The 17,728-nt window shown below is 40.2% G+C and overlaps 1 protein-coding gene across 1 annotated transcript in view; it reads right to left on the reverse strand.

The window, feature by feature from the left end:
* The window catches only part of pde4dip (phosphodiesterase 4D interacting protein), a 41,806-nt gene extending 38,374 nt beyond the window's left edge, over positions 1-3,432 (reverse strand). Inside the window, exon 1 of the mRNA XM_034147301.1 lies at positions 1,142-3,432. Coding sequence (XP_034003192.1) covers positions 1,142-2,437 — 1,296 coding nt within the window. The 5' untranslated portion in view covers positions 2,438-3,432. The remainder of the gene's footprint in view (positions 1-1,141) is intronic.
* Positions 3,433-17,728: the final 14,296 nt, after the last annotated feature.

Raw genomic sequence — 17,728 nt, forward strand, 5'->3', positions numbered from 1 at the left:
TACGGGCCCAAGAGTATCATAATAATGAATAAAGTAACTGTATGTAAGCGCTCCATTTTAGATCCCCATACTGCATACATTTGAGTTTTATAACCTATTATATTGTACTTAGATTTTTTGAATATATATTTGGTGTAAATATTTATCAATTTTATAATGTGAAAATTGTTAATAGCCTATAGTAATTTTTTTCTCCCTTTTCTTATGTTTCCTTCTTCTCTTACTGTGTGTTATGTATGCACCATACACAACAAAGCAAATTCCTCGTCTGTGTAAACCTACATGGCAATAAACCCGTTTCTTATTCTAATTGTTTTACTTATTATAAATATCTAATTCACACCGTTGATAGTGCTATGGTACAGCCGGGTATATTGTTGTTTAATAGAATAGAGCCTGTTCCCTCCTGGCACACTGAACCACTTTTCACACTAATCATTAACATAACAATAGAAGTTATGATGCTGTATCAGACCCTTCACACGGTCTGACAGTGGCACCCTTTGAGACTGTAGCCATGGCAACGGAAGTGTTGCTAGGATACCGAAGGAGTATTTATGCTCCCAGAGAGAGTAATCAAGGCTGCGTTCAGCTTTGTCAGAGAAGGAGATGAGTAAAACAGAAAATCCAGAGAGATTTTACCCTCGATGGCGGGCGCACAAAGAAGGAATTAGTTGGTCAATCTTCTTAAAAGGGGGGGGGGGATTCATTTGAAGTCTTCCTTAAGATTAGTTTTTCTGTGTTTCTTACAATGGTACCTATTTTCAATTAAAACAACCCAGAGAGTTTGCCTAAAAACATGCAAACAAAATTACTTGGGTATGTTTAGTAAAATGTGGTTGGGAAGGTTTAGTAAGACACCATGGTTTTTAAATGTTATTTAAGATACGAACATCTAATTTAAAAAAGTAAATGTTGATTTTAAGTTTCACACAGGGCTCGAAACATCAGCCTTCCAGGTGAAAGGCTTGTGTTAGTTTAAGGCACCCATACAGCCAGACACGGCCTATGATAAGAAAATGTATTTGAGAAGCAAAAATAAATAAGAAAATCAGTAGAAAATGTTCCCCGACACTGACAGTATCAGCTACGTGAAGATCAGAGGTCATCAAGGAACCAGGTATTGTTGCAACTAATCTACCTGCTGAAAGCGGAACGGACCGCACTGAACATATTCATCCATCCACTGCTCCTCCATCTCAGCAAGCTCTGCCTGCAGCTCCTGCTGGGTACACGGGGTTATGACCTCCGGGACAGGCAGGTGGGAGTACAGCTCACAGTCATTAGCCCCTCCACAGGGCGACCTCAGTGGGATGGGCAGGGGTAGGGACAGGCTTTGGTCCAGTTTGGCTTTGGACAGAACTGGGAGCTTGCTACCTCTTTGAGGCTTCACTGGCCGGTAGTCCCAGCCCCTCAGGAGGCTCAGCATCACCTCCAGCCCAGAGAAGGAGCTCTCACTTGGGGGTTTGTCCCATGTAGTATACCTTCGTGCTGAAGCCTCCTCTGGATATTTTTCTGGTACAGTTTGTTCTCCTTCTCTGTGGTTCACTGGAAGGCAACTCACGTCCACGGCGGTGTCGAGAGACTCCACAGATGATGCCGGGCTAGGACTTGTCTGGTCACACATGATTTTATCAGTGTCCAACTCAGCTAAGGAGGACTCAAAGGTGACAGCTGTAGCCTCGGACTCTCCGGAGGTTCTAGCAGGGTCTTTACCCCCGGGAGTGGCTGTTGAGTAGCGTGTGGATGGTCCGCAGGAAGTGCTTCTGCGCCCAACCCTGCGAGGCACCTTACACACTGCCTCATAGTCAGAATCAGCAACACGGAGGACTGCACAACCCCTGCACCGCTTAGGCTTCATGCCAGAGAGAGAGTCTGCTCCTGGGCACTGGTGATGGTGTTGGTGGGGCTCTTGATGGGTGGGTTGGTCCAGGGCCGGGTCCTCCTTATCAGCCCAGGATTCATACACAGAGTAGGTAAGATCATCCTGGATCATATCAGAGTATCTTCCGTCCTGCAGACCTGACAGATCCACCACAGGTGAGTCTTCTGACCCCACGTCAGTCCCAACAACCCCCACAATGGCCCTGGGCGGAGGCACGTTCCCATCATCTGCGTTGTGCTTTCGGAACAGGCCTCCGATACACTGCCTCAGCCGGTCTTTCTCCAGCAGGAGCTTGTGAAGGCGCTCCAGGGACAACGCCTCTACACGGGCAATGACAGTGTCGAAGCGGTACATGCGGTCCAGCATGAAGGCGCACTTGGAGCAGGCAAACTCCCCGCGGCCGTCCCGGCTCAGCTCGTGGCCCAGAGCGTGGGACAGCAGCACCTGCAGGTTGAGCTTGGCTGTAGGGTGGAAGATCCAACGGCGCTGGTTGCCGCAGAGCTCGCGAGCGCAGATCCTGCAAGCGTCCTTCATCTTCACCACGTCCAGCATCACAGAGGTATAGGTGAACCAGCTACTACTAATATATCAGTGCTTTTAAGACGATTTATTTTCTCGCTTGTAAGATGTGTCTTTGGATTGAAGGAAGTGTACAGTAAATTGCTGATGTTTTTCATCGACTTCTGAACTGATTAAGTCCAACAGTTATTTCAGGTATGCCAAAAAGAAAAGTGTCATTCATCCAAACTTGCACTGATTTTAAAAGTTTGGAGATTCCATTAAAAATATCCTTTTCATAATGAGTATTTTGGAGATATGTTCTGATTTGTTTTTATCCCTCTTCAGCCTCCTGTTCCAGAGTCAGGTCCTGATCTGCTCTTTTGGAATTTAAAGTATTTTTAAGCTTAAGGTTTACATATTCCATCTGCTGGGAAAGATCATGTGAAATGATTAAACTCTCCAGCATAGTTTGTACATAGACCTTGTGGTGATGAATCCAAGGACACAAATGTGTTTTTTCTTCCAAAACGATAATAATGATTTGAGCTACTTTTAATTGAATAGGCAGCTTTAATCAAATGGATCACTGGGCAGAGGCTACATCTCACGCTGACATGACAACGTGACCAGAAGCGTTCATTCAGTGAAGAGGATTTCCAGGCAGAACGGATGTGATCTCTGTCATGTGTCTCATTTCACTTCCTCGGTGGTTCACTGCAGACAGATCGATATTTTATCGTTTTATATTCCGGGGATAGAAACAATCTCCAGTTGATGTCACTGCAGTCTTTTTGTGTTGCCTTTTAAAAATCAATGACGTCTCTCTACATGACAGCATCCCCGCTGCAGCAGCTTCCCCGTGTAACAGTCCGACACAAACACGGAAAAAACACGGTATTTCCTGGTCGACGGTGTGGATGTTAGTATCACCGGAGAACGTCCGGGTCCCCTATCCGTTTTCTCCTCACCGGCAGCGGCTACATCAGCAGGGGATGGAGGGAGAGGCTGTCAGCTCGAGGCGATTTTCATAACCAGACATCGAGGCAACCGTGACAGGACCCAAAGATCGTCTATGTTTGAGATGATATCTCACTCCGCAGCTTTAACTAGTTCCGGTCTTGAGAAATGGCTGTAGTCTAAAATATATACCACTCTACAGACATAAATCATTGAGAAAAATAATATTATTTTCTATCGATCATCACAACAGACAGCAATGGTTCATTCTCTAAAGTACACTTTTGCTGTTGGCCAACTTTAGTTGCCTATTTTAATTTCTATGCTAATTTATGCATGTGCTTTCCCTGGCTACACTTCAAAGAAAACTATTTTATATTTCACCTTTTAACCCCATTTATTTTAAAGCAATAGTTACTTTTCAGATAAAGATACTATACAAAAAAAAAAAAATCAGTTTATAAAATACTGTATGGTCGATTGTTACATGTTATAGGGGTGCAAATTAATTATGATTTACATTATGACCCATAAGGTTTTCTCCTTCTATTTTGTATTATTAAATTAATTTTGTCTTTTAATTATCTTTTTGCAATGTTATTATTGTTCAGGGCTAAGAGTTGAGTGTGTTAAGAGCTTTCTGTCAACCATTTCAGTGTAGGAGTGAGACCTCATGAAGCAGCCTGGACTGAACCATTTTACTGGAAAGAGGAGGGATGCTGATTCTGTACAGTCTCTTTAAAATAAACATTGGGATTTCTCTCGGCAAAAATATGAAATCAATTAACTTTCCCTATTCTTTATGAATTATGTTTAAAATAAATCGATGAGTTCCCTTCAGTTAATGCCAAATATAATAGATTGCGAGAGCATTAAACAGTTTTTGGGTCAATTGATCATGATAAAAAAAATACAAGCTTTGCCTGTTCATAATGTGTTTCCATTCCTGATGTTAACCAACATAATTATAAATTGGCATTAAGGTTTATTTATTAATGTCCAGGTTTATGATGCATGAACTCTCTAAGATGACAATTTGATCACGCGGTAAAGACAACAAATTTAAAAACAAATCAGACCTAAAAATACTTTTTATAAATGAATGTGGGTTTAACAATAAAGGCACTAAATAGTTGTTTTTTGGAAATGTAACTTTGTTTAAGATTACTTGAATAATACTTGTAATCTTCCTTAGTGTAATATTCATATGCAAATATTAATATAGATTTACATTTTGTGTTTTCTTATTTTAATTTAATTTTCTATTATGGAGCTCTATCTGACTGTTTACATTTGTTGTTGCTTTTAAGGAGTTGTCACCGTGTTTCTGAATGCAAATACATGATTGCCTTGTATTTGCAGGCTGATGGCTGATATCAATGAACACTTGCTTATTTTAAACACTTATCATGTATTTAATGCCAATAATGTTATGGTGATGATTTGTACCCTCTGAAGATTATACAGCACCAGTAAATAAAGAGATATTTTGGTATATGGTCACGATGGCTCACGGTGCTTTTTTTATCTGCTCGACCAAAACTGCTGCATTTAATCTTACAAAACTGAGTATTTTCAGCAAGAAAATCAGATCAAAACATTGTGTGACAAATTATGTAATTCCAAATACAACACTTCCCATTTCCATAAAGCTTTTTTGTGTCAGTACAACACTGTGTGCAAGCATTGAACTGACAAAAAACTGTGTTTGGCCTGTATGTTTTCCATCAGCTTCATTCAATTCTCGGAATTGCCAGTGTGTAATTAGTTCATGCATTTCCCAGGGGCACTCAATTCTCGTCCAGCCTTCACATGCATGTCACAGAATAAAAGGGAGGAGGGAGGGAAGGGTGGGGGTGCTGGAATTCCCGTCTGTGAGTCACATGACCCTTTAAGGAGAAAGCTGATGTCATTCTCAACAGACACTTTCAGGATAATAAGTCTTCATCCGTCTTTCATTATCGCAGCAGAGTGGATGTGTTGTTGATACAACTGTTCTCACATGTGATTTGTTTTCCTGTGTGTGTGGACCTCATGGCCCTGACTTTGTCTACATTTGTCACCCTGCAAGGCCTCTGGAGACACCACACCAAAAAACTGATCGGCTGGAATGAGGCACGCAATCAAAAATCAATTAATCCTAATCAGAGACGGGTGCCAAACACCGCTGACGGACACACTCTGAGGTTTATTTTTCTCAGAGTGGCAGAAATACCAAAGTGTGACAGTGGTTGATTAGCGGTCACGCAGACAGAAGAGGTGTCAATGCTGATTTTCCTCTCTCAAACAACGACGTGTTGCCCTGCCAAGTAAACAACTGATTCCTTCTGTGCACGCTGCAGCCGCTCCCAGAGAAACTAGTCCCTGTGTGCCGCAGCCAGCAGACAGTGAGCTGATTATAATTATAACTGGCGTCAGTGAGGAGACTGAGGATGAAATAGAATAACTGTATGTGAGAGCTCAGTCTGCAGCGACAAGATATTACAGAAAGGAAATGTAGGGGCAGCCAGAGACTTTGTGATAACTCAAATTACATTTAGGGTAAAGCAAAAGGCAAAGGTGCATGGTACTATAATGTAACCTGATTCTGATGCCCCTTCTTAAAGTTTTGGCGCAAAATGTAGTCTAAAGATATATAATATTTTGGTTTTGTGCTTAAATGTGGCTTATTCTGAATAAATGTCTTTGATCCAATTACAGAAAAAGGAAATCTGGGGCCAGGAACAATTCTAGTTTTGAAAAAATCATATTTACAATAATGATTTTTTTTGTTTGAGTAGTAATAAAGTCCTAAAATCATACTTGAAAACCATTTATGCACTAAAGAAAGTACTAGAAAGAGTTTTAAATTAATGTTAGTTTGTGTACTATTGGGGAGTTTAAGCTGAAGCTTATTTTACGAGTTCATCTCAAAGATTTCATGCAAAAAAACCCATATGCAAAATACATTTAGTGGAGTAAAAAGCACATTACTAAACACACTAAGATAAATGCGGAAGAAAGGTCTCCCAAACTTAAAATAACTCAACGAAACAGCTGTTAAGCAGTCATCCATACAGTGTGGATCACGCACCACTAGATGGAGCTACATCTCTATAAGAAGGACTAACTGGGAACAATGGGAGTCATGAAACATTGTCTCAATTTTAGTTTAGGTGTAAATCAGAGCCTGCAAAAACAGCTCAATGACAAGATACACAGTAACAAGTGTGTGAGTGTGTGCCGCACATATAAACACATTTGATTCATACTCGGCGTACAACTGTTTTTCTTCCTACCTGCATCTGTGTGCAGACTCGGCTCTCTCCATGACTCTGTTGGGGGGAAAAAGGGAAGCTCAATCTAAAATCTATTTTCAAACTACTGTACACATCTTGACCAAATTAAATTGATACTTTGTGCTAAAAATAAAGCTGTCATCACCTCCCACCCCCTGTAGTCCAGATCAAATCTCAACCACCGACATATCAAATACCAAGTGCAGTACTTATTATAACCAAAAATAAATGATCTACAGTAATGCCAAGTTTAGGGTGCTTATGAGATGAGTACTTTTGTTTGTCATTATTAGTCATATATGCACATGTTTCCATCTTCAGGTTGGTTTGCAGCTTATCTGCTTTGTCAAATGTCCACTGACCCACATGTGGATATAAAAACTTTTTATTTTATGTGTATTTATGTGTATGTTTACATGTAGTCAGGATAATGTATAATGCATTTAGATTATAGTTACATTGTCAATAATTACTTCATTACATTTTTGATTATGTCTTTATAATGTTGCAAATTTTGAAATGATGAAACATTTCATAATAACCAATAATATTGACTCATCAAATGCGAGATATTCAAAATGCATTTAATCTACATTGAACATGTTTTGAGATGTTTAAAGACACATTTTGTGAAACTCAATGTGTGTGGCTGCTTCCATATCAGGAACAATATTTTGAATTAATCTAAAAGTATTCACAAAGATGAAAAAAAAGCTTGTTACTGATTTACAAAACGTGCCATGCAAAGTGTATTCAGTTAGTGACTCCTGAGCAAACATACCACTTCTCGTTCTTTACTCTTGGCAGGAGAGGAGAGATGGTGAACTTTGACATGGAGCTCCTCGAGCTGGAGACTCAGTGAGTGTTTCTGCTGTGTCAGCTCTTCTATCAGCCTGAGAGAGATAGAGGGGGGGGGGGGTTGTTGAAATGGTGCAGTGAAGTTCACAGATCTGACCTCGGGGGTCAGTTGCAGTGTGTAGGTCAGAGCTCTGGCTCTTTGTTCCAGCCATGAATCAGTTTTCATCAAGGTCAGTCAATATCAGTGTCAGCAGCACTGTCAGTGTTGGCAGTACATGTACACACATTGTATTGTACACACATTGTATTGTACACACATTAATAAAGCAACAAATAAAACAGTAAATACATTTCTTTTTCTGAATCCATAAACTGTGTCAACTATAAATTGTGTCTATTGTGCGAGGGTATAGTACAAGAACAGCTAGGACTAACTCCTGCATGCATTTCATTGATGGCAGGTTATAGTCACCTGTCTTTGTCAGCCAGGGCCTGCTGGCTGAGCTGTCCACCTGAGCTCCCCCCCTCCTCCTCCTCCATCCTCTCCACCAGCTCTCTCTCTACAGCCAGGCGGCGCTGAGACTCAGAGTCTGCCAGCGAGGTCATCCTCTCAGCCTCACCTCGCGCCAGCTCGGCCTCCTGAACGCAACACAGAGAGAGGAACATCAGATCCATGCAAACCTGACAAAGGTTCTTTCTGTCATCTTAATTCAAGGATAATTCCCATGTATTACAACTTATGTACTGTCTTACTATCAGTGCATCAGTACCAGAGTCCTGTGTGTGTGTGTGTGTGTGTGTGTGTGTGTGTGTGTGTGTGTGTGTGTGTGTGTGTGTGTGTGTGTGTGTGTGTGTGTGTGTGTGTGTGTGTGTGTGTGTGTACCTCTTGTAGCAGCTGAACTTTGGTTTCCAGGATTTCCTGCATGTGGATGATCTCCTCCTGCCGCTCCTCCAGGCGACGCTGCAGCTCTGCTTCATTCTGATTGGACAGGCTCTCTGCCGTCAACCTATGGGGTTGTTGTTACAGAAAAAAACTATTTAACAGGGAAGCTGCAAAATGTAACTTTAAGGACATAACACATTGAAGCACTTTAATAAAGTTTGAACCAAATAAAGTCGCTATTTTGTTAGAGAAACCTTTAAGTTACTAAATAATAAATGTGTACGATAAAACCAGCTGACTTCAGTAGCAGTTGGGTTTATTTCATTGGCTTCTTTTCTGCCTCGTAGACAGCAAACACTCATAAATAATTCATTTCTGGTCAATTAGGGCAGGGTGTCAGTATCAACAGGAGTCCCAAAACACTTAGAAGGTCATAAAGTACTGCAGGGCATGTATCTATCTCTGCTCTCCACTAAAATCTGATACTTCATCGCCAGTTACAGAGAAATGCATTTAGGACATCAGAAGCGATATGAGTTTTATTGGAGGTTATTCTTAAAGCGGTGCCGTGTCACTCTGTCACTGTTGAACGTGATTTAAATATTACAAATCTGTATTACAAGTTAGGCACTGGCATCAATGTGGAGCTTGTTTTTCAGTGTTTTACTGAAATTCAGCTAATCCCCCCCAATGAGTCCTATTTCTCTTGATTGTAAACAAAATATTTAACCAAAAAAAAGAACTCAGGGGCTCATGCAAACTGCTAAGGGGGACTATATATATACCTAAATTCAGTTTGAAGACAGATAGGCTTTATGTCGAACTGACCACTGAGTTACAGCCAATTAAGATACTGGTTGATTGACCCAAACCATTGGAATGTAATTACAGCTGCATTTGAATCATTGAAATATGCTACTTGGAAAAAAAGATTTTCCAAAAAATACAAAAAAAAAACATGTTTTTGGGTCACATTTCAATATAACATTTGATTTCTAAAAATGTTTTAAATAGCAACATCTGAGTTAACCACTGGTGTAGATGTAGATCTTATTTGTCAGGACAACTCAGTGTGGAAACGCGTATTAACCAAATGCAGATTAATAGCATGAATAAAAAAAAGAGGAATAGTTATTTTCAGGCTTTTCCAAGGATGTGATCAACAAAATGTGGAATAGTACAATAAACAGTGAAAGGAAATTGTTAACTACTCACATCTCCTTTCATGTTGCTGTTGCTTTGTCAAATATCTCTGCTAGCTTATTTGGGAAACCCTGGCATCATAAAAAACCACATAGTGATGCTGTTTGATCTGGATCCAAACAGAAAACTAACCACTTGTTTCTGGGTTCATTGCCTAACTTTCCACCACATTTCATTGAAAACTGTAAGCAGGTTTTTCAAATAATCAACGAAATAGACCCTCCTCGGTGGAGGTTAACAACAAAAAGACTTAAACGGAGTGACGTTTGTCTCCAGGGGAAAGGAAACAAGGATCCCAGAGGGAAATGTCTCCAGTCTGTCACTGCTCCAGCACTCAGCACACTTCAACAGCCAGAAGGTCACACTCCGCTCTCCCTCCTCACATCTATCAGTCAGGTCTCTGTTAATAGCTCTAATGATAAACTGTGGCCACAATGTTTATTTATAAAACAGCAGGGCAGGGAGAGCCTCAGACCTGACCCCGCTCTAAACTCCACTCCAACATCCAAATGCTAGAATTGCTGCTCCTTTTCATTATTTTGACAAAGTGCTAAATTGACTGATTGTTCTAATTACTGCCCAAATTGCATGGTAACACTGTGTAACTGAGCTAATGGTGTTTTCCTTACAGCCATCTAGGAAAATCATCAAACACCGGTAATGGACAGGAGGTTGAAATGTGAAAAACACCATGTCAATAGCTTTCTACAATCAGAGAAGACAACAGTTATACTTTCCCCTGTACAACATGACTAGTATAGTATTTTGTAAGAACAAATGGTTAACCAATGGCACAAAAACTCCAGTAAAAAAGGAATGTGTTGCATAGACAGCCCATTGGCCTTGGAAGAATATTCATATTGTAAATCTTTGTACTGGTTACATTGAGACCACATCAGTGTTTTATTTACATGAACCTAAAAGGGAGGTTCATCACACTTACAAAAAAAACATATGTTGTTACTTCCTTTAAAGGTGGTGTTATGTGTCAATATTCTGAGACAGTTTTAGATTAAATAAAATAAAAATTCTGCCTCCAAAACATTACAATAAAAGGTATATGAAATTCATTGCAGTGCTTTAAGTATTGAAAAATGGCTAAAATAAAAATGTTAAATGTTAAACTCTTTATCCAATGTCATGGTTTAATTTACAGTAGATGTCGTAAACTATCACATTGGAACTACCTAAATAAACAGGGCTAAATTTGAACCCGCTAAATATAGCACCCTGCACATAGAAGCTTATCATCTTCAGACTGTAGCTGATGTGTTTGGAGGTTGTCCCATACAGAATGTACAAAACTAACATCATGTACTGTAGAAACATTTTTAAACTTCATACATAACTTACTGTACATTGCATAACATATATATTTTAACACAAACAATGATCTTCTCCTTAGCCTAATCAGGTAACAATGTAATATACGGAATTTACATAACATAACTTTGAACGTGTTTTGAAGTCTAAAGAACTACTCACTACTACTAATGCGGGTTAAAAAAGCATGATAAATAGTTACCCAGTGCGTACAAATGTAACGTCAAGGTGGACTGACCAAGCTGTCCTATTCTTATAGTGTCTACTAATACCAATTTACCATAATAACATGATGAGGCTGGCCAACAACAATGTCTCTGACCCCAACCATGTCCTGAACAGCCAATATGAAATGTTGCCATCACATTGGAGATACAGTGTCTCGTGATTTTACAAGGTTTAACCAATCCTAAAATTAAATAAAGAGTTAAATCAGATAAAATGTCTTGAAATATTGTCTTCAGTGATTGTGAAGTTACATTAAATGTATTTTTGTTTGTTTCTTGTCTAGATTATCTTATTTGAAATATGATTTGTGTTAGCTGCCCCATTAACCAAACTCTTGCTCATACTCATACATAACACTGGTGGAATAAAGTATAATAGTGGCAGATAACATTCAAAAACGTAGTTATTAGAACACATTTTTGTGGTATGCGGACTGGATATCATGACAGGAGGAGAGGCGTTAAAGGACCTAACGGACAGCTGACCACCAGACAGGTGCTGGATCTCAAATAGTTCCCGACTCAACAACACAACAAACCACAAGCCACCTCTGCCCTTTCTCTCCCTACTCCCATACAGCGTCCCCCTTCAAAACAAACCCACAGTGGGTCCCTCACCCCTTCTCCTCCTCCTCACCCTCATCCCCTCTTCATCCTCCGCCCCAGAACACAGAGCCGCTTCATCCTCTTCAAAAGCATTTCAGTGCCGAGTCCATACACGGCATTCCTCAGGGCTTAGTGCGTGTTGTGATAGCTAGGTGAGTGTATGGGCCAGCAGGCTCGCGTGTGATGAGAGGAACCGGGACCCGAGGGCCCCGGGCTCTGATGTACTGATGGACTCATGGGAAATAATCTAACCAGCAATGAAAGGACTGTTTTGGTAGTTCACTTTCCCTGAAGACGTTTCAGAAAATCTCCGTGCAGAACAAGCGGTCTTAACTGTCCTGGAGATGTAATATACTGAGAGTGAGTGATTTGTTGGATACATTTAGAGGTTCAGGGCCTGGGGGTCCACAAACTAACACAGTCATGGTCACTGAGAGGGTGAAGAGGGGTGACACAACATGGTGATCCATGCAGGAAGAAGGCAGATACTCACAGAGCTTGGTCCAGAAACTGCTGTTTCTCCTCAAGTTCCTTTTTCAGACTCTCCACTTCAACCTTCAACATGATGTTCTGGAAAAGAGAATCAATAAACAGAACAATAAGAGTTAGCAGATAAGAAAAGTGTATCCTTTTTGTATTCATTGTCTCAGTGGGATCAGTTAAATATGTATTTTAAAGCACATTCGATTTCTGGCCTTAAAATCGTGTTTGCAGAGCCAGAATGGAGTAAAAAAAAAAACATTGATAATATATAACTAAAATTAGGGTTTGGTGATATAATATGTTATCATTTTATGATACGGTGGCCATAAAACTGAGTGTTTGTGCTGTAAGGAGATATTTATTGAGTAATTATAATTTCCTCCTTGCAGTTGTTTCAGCCAACCGGTCGGCAGTTTAAATGTACATCCATGTCTGTTCAAGATGTTATCACTTCATCATATGGTCATATTAAACAGCATATTTATCCAATGTGTATTTATGTAGAATTGTAGTGATTCTATGTGAGGTAAAAGTGATCTCCATTAAAGTAGTTTATCCTTCAGCAGATGGACAACCCGAAAATAATGCCACAGTCACAGTTGTCGCCACCTTGGAGGCATAAAGGTGAATGCTGTTAAGATGTTTATGTGCATCATGGGAAATGATCAATAGTTAGTCAGCAGTAAATGTTTCACAAACGCGGTCTTTGTGCCAATCAGTGAACTGAGTTCCAGTAAACAGTGATTGATATTTTGTAGTCTATGAGCAAGGGAAACTAAATGCTGATTTTAAACTAAGAATATTAAGAGTTATACTAAAGCAATAAATACAATTGATCATATTGATAAATGACATTATGATACTCCTGCTGATTCTGGTATTCTTATCAGAATGTCCAACTATTGTAGTGACACTGATAAGAGAAACAGCAACAAGCAGTGGCACAATTAATTAGTTATATGTTTTAGACATTTCAAATATTTGATATCAAACCTCCAAACGTATACTTGTTGTTGTTTTTAAAGCACTGTGTCATACATTATTTTATTTTATTAATCTATTGCTTTCTTACATAACTTTGTTTTTTATTATCATCTTTCCTACGATAGTATATCAAATAATTTAAAATATAATTCGATTTTCCCATTTGAAGTTCTTCTCAGAGCTTTTGCAGAGAGACACAAATTGAGCTTCCTGAGTTACACGAGCCGACCTGTCTCTGAGGGAGCTCTGTATGTCTATTATTAGCCGGTAGGGATATCAGCACCTGCTGTATCTGTCTCCCCTGCAGCCCCCCCTGTGTAACATCAACTCCCCTCCCCTCCCCCTGCACAGCAACACCTCCTCTTTTAACTCTTGGCTCTGAACGCAGCAAAAAACTGGACGGAACTGGCCGTCGCGACACAGGTATCTGCCTGCAGTGCTTATTTATTTTGTACACATCAATCTGAAGTTAATGACACACTGACACACAACACAAGGGTAGCTCTTTACTGTACATGCAATGGTTACACATGAAACTACACTAGTGGAGTTCAAGCACAGTGTGCACACATTGATGAAAACAGCAGGCCTGAGGGCTCCACACAATGTGGGTCATTTGGTCTATAGTGGCCGATAGAAAACAGGTCAGACAGTTACTGCAGGCCACAGTTTAAACAACTATTACCTTAGCAGACATGTGGGTCTCTTTAGATTCACTGCACTCCTGTTTGTACCAACCAAAAACAAATCTACCAATCCCCACTGAGAAAACCCAGAATAAAAATAAAATGTTGATGAGCTTCAACTGTTTTTTACAGCCTTTCCTCCTACACAAAACGACCAGAGAGGCGAAGTCCCTCCCTTTCCGGTGGACCTCCATGGGACCTTATTTCGGAAAAATTATGTATTGAAGTCAATGGCGAGAGAAAAGTTATCTTTCGATCCCGTTTGAATTGTGCCACGAATTACACATATGATGTTTATCAATTTAAAAGATAATTTTGCAAGTTAAAAACCAAAAAAATTGCCGTGAAACTGTGAAGTAAGACTTTTTTTGTGTGAAACCGCTCAATGAACTACATCTCTGGTCTCGCAGAACAACACACGTCACCAAGATGGCCGTCACTACTGTCTTGCCAAACAAGGGATTGACTACCCTCATTAGCCGCGTTCACACCAAGTACTTTCCTGTACTTAGTTCCGGCACTAAGAGCCCTGGCGCTTTTAACCCCAGGGTACTTAGTACAGATCGCGTTCACACCGGAGTACTTTTCCCTGAGGGAAGATTACAAGTACAGTAGGTGGCGGTAAGCACCTTAAAGTTGTTTGCAACCCGCTACAAAACAAGAGAAGAAGAAAAACTGATACAGGATCTGTTTAATCGCCATGTCGGTTTTCTTTATTGCACTCTCAAGACATAACATTAAATAGAAATATTTTAAATGTAACTAAAGTGTCAGTTGTACATGTCAGTAAACATTGTCAATATAAAATAAAGTGTCAGTTGTACTATATAATAACAGTAATAACAATATAAAATAAACTCCCAGGTGTAGGGAGTCTCAGCAGCAAACCCACCTTTATTATATATCTTCCTGAGACCCACTGCATCCGTCTGCCATAAACACTATGCAAACATACATGTTAGTTTTGGCCCATAGTGGACTCCATGTTGTGTTGTGTGAAATGGGGGGGAATTAAAAGTTTAGGTCAAATAATATTTAAAATGATATAAATTGTCATATTTGTGTATGTGCCGCTGCCATTCCCCCACAAGGTTGCAACATTGATGTTAAATAAATGACAAATAAAGCTTTGCCAGTTTATAACTGATGAAACATGATGGTATCAGAATAATCACTTACATGTGATGTATAGGATGCTACACAGGTCACTAAAGATAAAGTGTCAGGAGAAATAAGCTTAATCGCCATGTCGGTTTTCTTTATTGCACTCTCAAGACATAACATTAAATAGAACAATTTTAAATGTAAATAAAGTGTCAGTTGTACATGTCAGTAAACATTATATATAAAATAAAGTCATAACAGTAATAACAATATAAAATAAACTGTCCCAGGTGTAGGGATATTCTCAGCAGCATGCACACCTTAGTGCAACGTTGTGTGTCGTGTGTCAGTATTTACAAAAACTATACCAAATAAACTGTTATTAAATGCAGTTTGTCGCTCATCCTGCCGCTGCGCTGACGCTTCCTCATGGCGCAGCGCCCACACTTCATCCTGGTGCTGCTGGCGCTCCATCTGCTGCTTGAACACTTCTGCCTGGCGCTCCATCGAGGTGAGCATCTTGTCCTCCGTTTCCTGGGCCTTGGTGAACAGCACCATCTGATCTCCACGCAGCGACTCATTCACCACGGCACGCCGGTCCTCCAACACCTGGGCGGTGTCAAAGAAATTCGCATCCCGTGTCCGCTTTCCTAAGAGGGGAAAATAAGCAATATACAAGATCTTAGTCGCCATGTAGTTTTACAACATACTAGGAATGTGTTTTTTGTATTTTCACAAATAGAATTAAGGTTTCACAAATCTGAAACTGTGTTATAAAGAATGTTTAGACCCTCTGGGATAATCCAGTCCAAATAAATCGGCTATGCAGCGATTTAAGAGGTTCAAACACGGAGGATTGTTCCTTTTTGAAGAGTGCTTCATGTATGCTTGAACTTTGTTTAATGTTGTTGAGGCAAGTTAAACATAAAATATGATGAATATTATGAAATAAACATGATTGTGAACATCAGTTCGATGCGCAACGTTCTTTCAAGACAAAGTTACAGTGTGTGTGTACTGTGTGCTCGGGGCCGGTGTTAGCCTATTATGGCTAGCATGGCTAGCTTGATCTACTGAGCAAATAAAAGTACATCTGAGACCATTATTGTGCAGATTAAAACCCCAGTGCATGTAGTTGATTTTACCTTCGTCGTGGTCGTCATCGTTGGCCACTGAATCCGCCGTTTGTAGTCCTGCCCGAGTTTCTTTATTTTTAGCCGTGGGGCTGTGCACATTCCCAGGTCGAGTGAAAGCTACTGAACTGGCTTCAGTGCATTCCCTGGGTCGCGTCCTCTGCGTAGATCTCCAGAAGCGCCGACACCTCCTCATCATTTCTTGATGCTTGCCATAACTGCTTTCAAAAACAAACACAACGCACGGAGCGTTGTGTTTTTGTAGCGAGGAAAAACAATGGCGGCTCTACACAACATTTTCAGAGTTGTACGGGCGTGGTTTGCAATTCGCCCAGCCAATCAGCACTGGGGCACTTTTGGAGAACTTTTCACCCACAGAAAAGTACGCTCTCTGAGTTGGCTCTAAAAATGGGGGTAAAAGTACCCGAGATTAAGTACGATTTTTGGTGTGAACGCGACTCACGGAACTAAAACGCGAAAAGTACGGTGAAAGTACTCCGGTGTGAACGCGGCTATTATCACCACAATGAAACACGTCCAGAAGAATGTCATGCAAAGCTGCCTGCCTGCCTTCCTTTGATTCTCTCTGAACTGCCTGATCTTTTTAATGTTCAATGTTAACCATTTGTGCAGATAGCATGAAGTAGAAAAGATCGCCGATGCTAATGTAGCGTTAGCGTTAGCATGTCTCCCCGGGGGCATCCGGGCTTAAACTGTGTATTATAGAATGATCACACCGGTGTGACAGTACTCTTCAAAGGGTTCACGAAATATGACTACTACTCTTACTGTTTAACATTTTGGGTTACTTAATGTTACTTCATGTTAAGGCTAATAAAAATGACAAGGCTAAGGCTGTAATGCTAACTAACGTGCTCACTTACGCGACTCTGGGATTTGTAGTCTTTCTAGTTGCGTATTTTTCATAGTCTTATATTTCAACAGTTTTACGACAAACTGTGACTTTTTTGACATGGAAATGATTTTTTAAGATTGACAAACATCATATGTGTAATTCATGGCACAATTCAGACGGAATCGAAAGATAAGTTTTCTCTCTCCATTGACTTCAATACATAATTTTTCCGAAATAAGGTCCCATGGGTCGGAAGTAGATGGGCGGGACTTCGCCTCTCTTATAGATTGTTGGTCGATTGTTCAGCAGCTTATTACGACCCATAGTCACGTTTTAAAGTGTAGCACCTCTAGTGGTCGTGTAAGAAACAACATGCTCCCGTTGATTGCAAACGCTCCGGAGGGTCGTTTATTCACAAATAACCCTCTCTGGAAAATCCTAAATTGTGGAATAGTTTGGCCATTAAAATGCTTTTTGATTAGATTTCTAGCGAGAAGTGTATATTGTACTTTTAGAATCTACGTCCAGTGGATGTGTAGGATCTATAGTTTGATAGATATTACGAAGATGATTTGAGGTCTCGCCAGGAGAACGTGTACTACGTCTTTACGCAGCGTCCATGTAAAGTTGGCGTCAACCCTCACGGGGTGAAAACATTATTTCCGGTCTCGAAGTTTTCATAATAAAACCGGAAGTATTGCCCTCACTGTCAAATGATTACACAGTGATATCTGCATTACTCATCCACTAAAAAACATGAGTTTATCCTTGTTAATTACACAATATTGATTGGTTTAAATTGAGTACAATGCTTTTGTGTT

Source organism: Trematomus bernacchii, unplaced genomic scaffold (assembly GCF_902827165.1).
Source record: "Trematomus bernacchii unplaced genomic scaffold, fTreBer1.1, whole genome shotgun sequence".
NCBI classification, from domain to species: Eukaryota; Metazoa; Chordata; class Actinopteri; order Perciformes; family Nototheniidae; genus Trematomus; species Trematomus bernacchii.